Source organism: Chinchilla lanigera, unplaced genomic scaffold (genome assembly GCF_000276665.1).
Source record: "Chinchilla lanigera isolate Chin_1 unplaced genomic scaffold, ChiLan1.0 scaffold00013, whole genome shotgun sequence".
Classification (NCBI taxonomy): Eukaryota; Metazoa; Chordata; class Mammalia; order Rodentia; family Chinchillidae; genus Chinchilla; species Chinchilla lanigera.
This window is the reverse complement of record NW_004955414.1, coordinates 31,778,307-31,785,341: the sequence shown is the minus strand read 5'-3', so window position 1 is coordinate 31,785,341 and position 7,035 is coordinate 31,778,307. Positions and strand designations below refer to the sequence as shown.

At 48.7% G+C, this 7,035-nt stretch overlaps 1 protein-coding gene across 4 annotated transcripts in view; it reads left to right on the top strand.

The window, feature by feature from the left end:
• The first annotated feature begins 1,332 nt into the window (after window positions 1-1,332).
• Plekha7 (pleckstrin homology domain containing, family A member 7) overlaps window positions 1,333-7,035 on the top strand; it is a 128,619-nt gene continuing 122,916 nt past the window's right edge. Inside the window, exon 1 of one of the 4 annotated variants that reach the window (XM_013511965.1) lies at window positions 1,333-1,668. In XM_013511965.1, the coding sequence (XP_013367419.1) occupies window positions 1,586-1,668 (83 nt within the window). In that variant the 5' untranslated portion in view covers window positions 1,333-1,585. Of the gene's footprint in view, window positions 1,669-1,933; window positions 2,199-7,035 lie in introns of those variants that run through there. The other 3 variants (XM_013511964.1, XM_005380369.2, XM_013511967.1) reach the window with 3 other exon arrangements.

Below are 7,035 nucleotides of genomic sequence, written 5' to 3'. Positions count from 1 at the left end.
AAGAGCAGGAGATGTGGCTCAGTGTGTAGGCTGGGTTCAATCCCTAGTATTCCCTGCAAAAAGAAAGCCACTACAAAATGGGAATGATATTTGTGTGCTTATCCAGAGGGGGATATGAGTTCACAGCTGTAAGAAGAAACACTACCCTAATGCAACCCATCATTTTAGACAGAACTCTGAAAGCAGAGAGTGGAAGGGATTTCTGTAGCACCACAAAGCAAATTGATGATGGAATTGGAGCCAGAAGTGAAGGTTCCTGCCGCCCTGTTCAGTGCTCTTCACTGGGGTGAAACAGCCATAGGTCACGGAGAGATGAGACACACGGACACACAGCCAGGATGTCTTTCAGGGCCTATGAGCTGCCCAGCATCCTTCCAGGGCAAAAGCCCAGGCGTCTTTGGCACAGCCATCTGCTCCTGCTTAACCACCTCCACTTGTGAATGGGAACAACTTCGTACTTCAGTAACCAGTATCTTTGCTTGAACTTCCTTCACCACATACCTTAGCAGTGCAAGTGTGACTTCCTCAGGGAAGGCTTCCCAGACTGCCAGGACAATTTAGGCTTCTCCCGCATTCTTCTAGCACCTTTTACCGTTAGTACTCCTGTCAACCACTGTGATTGCTTTGTTCTGTATTTAACATCTCTTTCCATTCGTTGCAGGGGTCGTGAGTGCAGGAACTTTATCTTCTGTCTGTTTTTGTTGGCACATACTGAGCCTTATTTATGTTTGAACATTTGAGTATTTGGATGGATGCTAATGAATAATTAGAAATGTGTGTGTGGGCTGCTGGGTGTTGCTGCTTCTGATTGCCTGCAGAATTAGGAGAGCAGTCCCTTTTTGCCAAGGGCATTGAAAGAAAGCTGGCTTAGTTGAGGTGACTGGTGGGAAGACACGCTAGAAGGTATGGTTGACTTTCCTGGATGACTGATAGTGGCCCTCTGGGGATGGGGGGGTCAGCATCCGCAGACAATCAAAGTGTCTTTACTAGCTTGTCAGAAGCAGCCCCAGCAATTTAGCAGGTTTTTGTTTTGTTTTGTTTTGTTTTTAATTAAAGAGGGTCCTTCTTATATCGCTCTGGGGGAGAGAATTCAAGGTCAAGTCTCTAAGAAGGCTCATTGGGGGCTGAGGACAGCAAACCGGGTCACCTGCAGCCTGGTCTTCACCTTAGATGGGTACTTGCGGCAAGGGCTCTCAGGTCTCCTGGTGGCTGGCTAGGCGCCAAAGTGGCGCCGCTCCGAGGCCCTGGATCCAGCCGCCTCCTCGGGCTTCCCTCCCCTCCTCCACTTCCCAGCTGCCTACCGCCTGCAGCATCCTCTCCAAGGAAAGGAATGCGCCGTGCTGGGACGCGCCGTCCTGGGCGAGCAGCATCGCCCGTGGCGCGCTCTGGACTGCCGGGGTCCATCGTCTGGCGCTGTGCCACGTGCTCGAGTCTGCGCTGATGTCAAATGGGTGTGGGCTCTTTGGGAAGGGCCCTGCGAGGACGCGGAGGGCGCGCGATGTGCTGCGCGCGCGTGGAGGCCCCAGTGTGCTCTGTCGCCCAGCGCTGCTGACCAGTTGCAGGACTGGGCTCACGGAGAGGGCGCATGGAGCCGCGGCGCTGCTGGCCGGGGGATGTATGCCCCGCAGCCTTGGGGGACTGGCGGGAACCGCTGAGGGGGGCCTGCAGGTGTGTGCACGCGCCATAACTTTTGGGGGTCTGTGGGCTACAGCCTGCAGGACGCAGGGTGCACCGGCTGCGTCTGAGGGTGCTTTGTGTCTGGGTGCAGTGTGACAGGAGCCGGTTCGCCGGGGCTGAACATTGGCATGGGAGCCGCTGCTCACCCTGGAGTTTCCGCGAGAGAATTCATTGAGCCGGCGCCCGGCTTCGGGTTACTCATCGGGAAGGGCGCCGAGGGAGCGCCGAGGGAGCTGCCTTGTTGTTTTAAGAATCAGGTCTCCAAGTACAGCCTGCGTTCATGGTAACAGGATTCTCTCAGCAGACAGCGTGGCTTACCGAAATTGGCTGTGGTTGGGGACCCAAGGCCCCGGAGGCGTGCAGGCTGCAGGGACAACGGGGGCCGGCACTGGCAGCGGGTGGGGGTCAGGAGGTGGATTCAGGCGACCTCTCTGCGCGTCCCGCTTGGCGCGCCGGGCGCCTGCTCACTTCCTCTTGCTCACGGTGCCTCTCCACCCACACTTCGAAGAGCCACCAAGGAGGTAAGGGGTCAGCTTCTCGCCTATGACAGCTCTGATTTCAGGCACACCTTCCTGGAGGAATGCAGAGGCTTTGTTCCAGGCGTCCGTCCATGGGCATGGGGCCGGGCTCCCGTACCATTACTCATCTTTTATGGCAGTGCCAGGCGAGCCCCTGGGTAGGCGAGTTAATTATTAATGTGTCTAGGCTGGAGAGAGAATCTGGAAATGAGATTGGTAGAGTGCATGTCCCTCTTCTTTCTCTACTGCTACGGCTTAAACCCAAGGTGTTGCAGTCTGTTTCCTGAGGATTCAGGAGTTGCCCCTCCCTACCCCTCATCCACACTCCTGTGGAAGGGGGGATCCTCCTTTCCCTTTTGATAGGATGGTCCAGGCTATGCGGGGAAGGCAGAAAGGGAGCATCCCTCGTTTTCATCCTCTTTGGAACAGTCTGTACCTTCCTGTCTTTGCCTTCTGAAACCAGCCTCACTCTCATCCCAGTCTTAGGGCAGCTTCCTGATAAAGCTTTCAGACCAGATGTGTGAGAGCCGAGTCCTCTTAACTGGCAAGTCAGGTTGTGAAAAATGCTACCCTGTGCCAGCCCCAGTGCCCAACGACATTTGCACACACTCCACAGGTGTCCTGGGATGTATTTTCAGGCCCTGCCCTGTGAGACTGTGTGGGCTTTGGCAAAAGGAGCACCTGACTGTCTCTCCCAGAGTCCTCCACAGAAAGTGGAGGTCCCAGCAGGGAGTTACAAAGGCTGAGTGAAGCTTCTCCTTCAGGCAGTTTCTGTTCTGTTCTGGGCAGTGGGAGAGTTTTTTGTTTTTTTTTTGTTTGTTTGTTTTTGTTTTTTCTCCGGTACTGGGAACCGAACTCAGGACCTTGCGCTTGCCAGGCAATCGCTTTTGCCACTGAGCTAAATCCCCAGCCCCTTGTGGGAGAGTTTTGGTACCAGAAAGCACTGGAGGTGCTCCGTGTGCTGGGGTCCTTCTGGATGGACCCTGAAGAGTGGAAGTGGGAGGGCTCAGGCTTAAAAGGAAGGTGTGGGAGGGGCTGGGCTCTGGGGATGAGTGGGGGCTGGTTAGAGGCAACCTGGGGAGAGATGGCAAACTCAACCTTCCTGGCAGCGTTGTGCAAGTGTGATGAGAAGACAAGCATGCCTTGCAAGTTCACAGTCTTGGGAGCACAAGGGGTATGGGATGGGGCAAGGAGTGGGCTTCTGGGAGGCCAAGTGCAGGCAAGGAGCATTTAGCTCTGAGTTTGGGATGTGTATTGGGTCAGGAGTGGGCTGGCACAGGCTGCTGTACTCCTCCACATCCCTCACCCCAGTTTTCTGTCCACTCACTCAGTACTTAGGGTGTTGGGTTTATCCTTGCCTGCTCTGATCTCCATGGGCTGGGCTGCTCAGATGGCTGTGCAGAGACAGAGTCCCATCCCAGCCTTGCAGGGAGGAAACCAATGAAGGATGGCTTAGCTTTATAGAGACAGCTGGCCCTGATCCCCTGGGCAACTGAGGCATTGATGGTACCTGTTTCTCCGTCTGGGTTTGTGGTATGTACACTCAGGGTGCCCTCCCCTCAGTATACAGGGAGGTTCTGACTTTGAGAGCACTGCCTTCTCTAACTGTGCCCTGAGCTGCTGGCATTCTGTGTGTTGAGGGTTTGGAGGTGGCCCTGATTAGAAACAAGCTTTTTTCTGTTACGCAAAATCTTCCTAAGCCTGCCATCTAAAGTCTGCTTACCTTCTGGTCTGGTGGCCATGGCTGAAAATTCAGGGAGGTTAGCCACTGCTTGGGAAAGCTACCTAAGGCGATTCTGTAGAGATGAGTAGTAGTGATCCTTGGATGCTGTGAGTTGAGCAAGAGGGCAGTGATCAGAGAGTCTGTGGGGTTATGAGATGAGGGCATCAATGTCACTATGAGTTGTAGGATCAGACTTAGGAGGGTGATTGGAATTCTCCTGTGTGTCCTGTTGCTAATGTTTGCCTTGGGTGCCTCAGGCTGGTGTGAGTTCAGCATTAGCTGAAGCCTTTATATTGACCCCGGCAACCTGGGAAAGGGGCAGTCTGACCCTGCACCAGCTCATCCACCTGGCTTCTCCCCTAAGTGGGCTAAATACCCTCTCTGACAAAGGGAAAATGAAGACTTTATTTTAGGTTTATGCTCCAAGAGTATGCAGGAAGGATGGGGAGAGAATGAGGGGTTAATGGAAACAGATAGTGTGTGACATTTTCTCTGCAGATTGGGATTCAAACTGTGTCTAGGCTACTTACTAGCTTTGTGTCCTTGGGCCTCTTTGCCTTTTAAATAGGGGTAAGGATACTTTTCTCTTTCCCTCCCACCCTCCAGGCTGATTGTGAGGATTATATGAAATGTTTGTAAAGGGTTTAACACAGTGCTTACTAAATTGACAACTCTTATGTTTAATTAATTAAGGTAGCTACAGGGGCCTTGGGTCATTAGCTGAGGTAGTGGTTTTATTATGTAGAAAACAAGAATGTCAAGAAGTGTCATTTTGTGATGCTATGAGAGACCATACCTAGGCCCCCAGGATCATGTGTGGCAACTGCTCTGAGGGTTTAATCTGATATTCATGTCAAACCTGGTTTCTAGCCTCCTGTGTTCAAAAACCCTGCAGGCCTGTGGCTCCCTGACTTCAGGTGTATAGCACCACTGAAAGGGAAAGGTGGCATTCTCAAACTCCTGCTGCAGCCAAGATTATGGAATGTTAGTCCTAAGATCCACCAGGCCCCTATCACTTTTTAGTTGCATGACTCTGAGCAAGCCCTTTACTTGTTTCACAAGTTATTCTTGTGATCAAATAAATGTTAATGTGGCATTAAAGATTACTGACGGTTTATTAGGTACCAGACACTGTATGCTTTTTGTGTATTGTCTTATTTGGCTCTCACAACAAATTATAATGCAGGTAATTATTGTCCACACTTTATTGATGAAGAAGTTGAGCTGTTAGGAATTACTGTTTTTATTGTTGAGTAGCTGACCTTCTGTTGAAAGTCATGCATCTGAGAGCCTCTTGTCTCCCACAAAGTTCCTACAATATGTTTGCACAGCCCCTTTCTTGCATTGACCTATTCTGATATTCTAGGCTCAGTCTGGATAAGTTTGTAAACTAGATAAAAAGAGGCTCTTACTGGTTAGCTTGTCTATTGGACCCCCACTCTGCTCCATCATGTATACACTTTGTGGAGTTTATGGGCATAGCGTCTTTATAGCTGTGACCTTTAAATGGCTTTTTCCTGGCATATAAGCATCTTGCACTCACGCCTAATGATGCCTTTTCAGAAAGAGGTTGCCAGTTTGAGTTGACCTTATTTTGTTTGGTCTAGAGCTGAACCTTCAGCTCAGTTTTCAACCATCTTTCTCTGATACTGTGGTTAGCTGTTTCGCCTTCTTCTGCTGCACATGATCTGCCGGAGTGCACTGAGGTCTGAAATTTCCAATGTGTTAGAGAGAATTTTAAAAAGGAAGAAATAAAACACCCTGTGAAAATAAGGGCTCACAGCTGGTGGTGTTTCAAACACGGGTGGTGCTCATTAACAGAGAGTTATGATCACAGCCCCAAATTCATTCTCATTACTCTTGTACAATGCTTACAAGGTGAGAAAAAGATTGCAACCTTGTGAGTTATTCTTTCTTTTAATGACAAGAACAACATTTATGAAGGTGGGACATGAAGGGAATAAAGGTCTGACTTGGAATAGAAGGTAAAAGCAACCGGTGGCTCCAGGCTTGCTGAGGAGGTTCTCGGGAGCTGTGGTTACAGAGAGTGTTTCCACAGCTTGGTCCTGGGTCTCCTGCCACCTATTGATGTCATCAGAGCAGATGTAGTCCCTCTCATTTTACAGGAAAGTGGACTGACTTGCCTAAGGTCAGGTAGCCAGATAGGGATTGGCAGAGGCTGGACTCTAGGTCTCTGACTTTCTTACTTTCTGACTCAGAGGCAGACAGTTTTATTTATCCTTGTAATGATTTTGATAATTTTTCCCTTGGGTATATGTTGTAGGAAAACTTAACTATCATAAAAGAAGATAAAAGGGGAGAATTGTGGATCAAGCACCAATGACAATCAGTGTTTACATGTTGATGAATTTCTAAAAACTTTTTTTAAAGGAAATAAGGACATTTGTTTTTACCTGGGAAGATTTGCGTGGTATTTATACATCTCTGGGCTTATGTGGTTTTGTACCTTGGAACTGATACTCTTTCTGTATGCAGTGTTTCCCTACAAATTCAGATCAAGCTCTTTTATTTTATGTGAGGCACAGTGCTGGGCACTGTGGGAGAGAGAAAGATAAGCCCGATGTACCTTTCAGAGTTTAAAATTAAGGAGAGGTACATATGTGTACCTAACTAATTTTAGTAGAGAAATAGTAGTAATAGCAAGCATTCATTGTATCCAGCTCTGTTCCAAGTGCTTCATATAAGTTATTGTAAAGGAGATATTGCCTATTTTATAACTGTAGAAACTTAAGAGGTTAAATGCTATGCTGAAAATGATAAAACTACCAGCTGTTATTCAAGTCTAGGTTGTCCTGTCACAAAACTAAGTATCTTGTCTTATGCAGATTGCAGACTTAGGGTACCCTGGGCAAGAGAAGCATAGTTAGGGTCTTTTCAGATGGAGGAGATTATGGCACTTCTTTGTTATTCTTTTAGCTCCTTCTCTCTCTCCTCTCCCCTGTTAGTCTGTCTCATTAAAATACATAATTCTAATTATAGTTAACTCTCAGTATCTGAGAGTTTCTTATCCATGGAATCAACCAACTACATCCTGTAAATATTTGGGAAAAAAACCCTTCATGTGTACTGAATGCATACAGATTATTTTCTTATTTT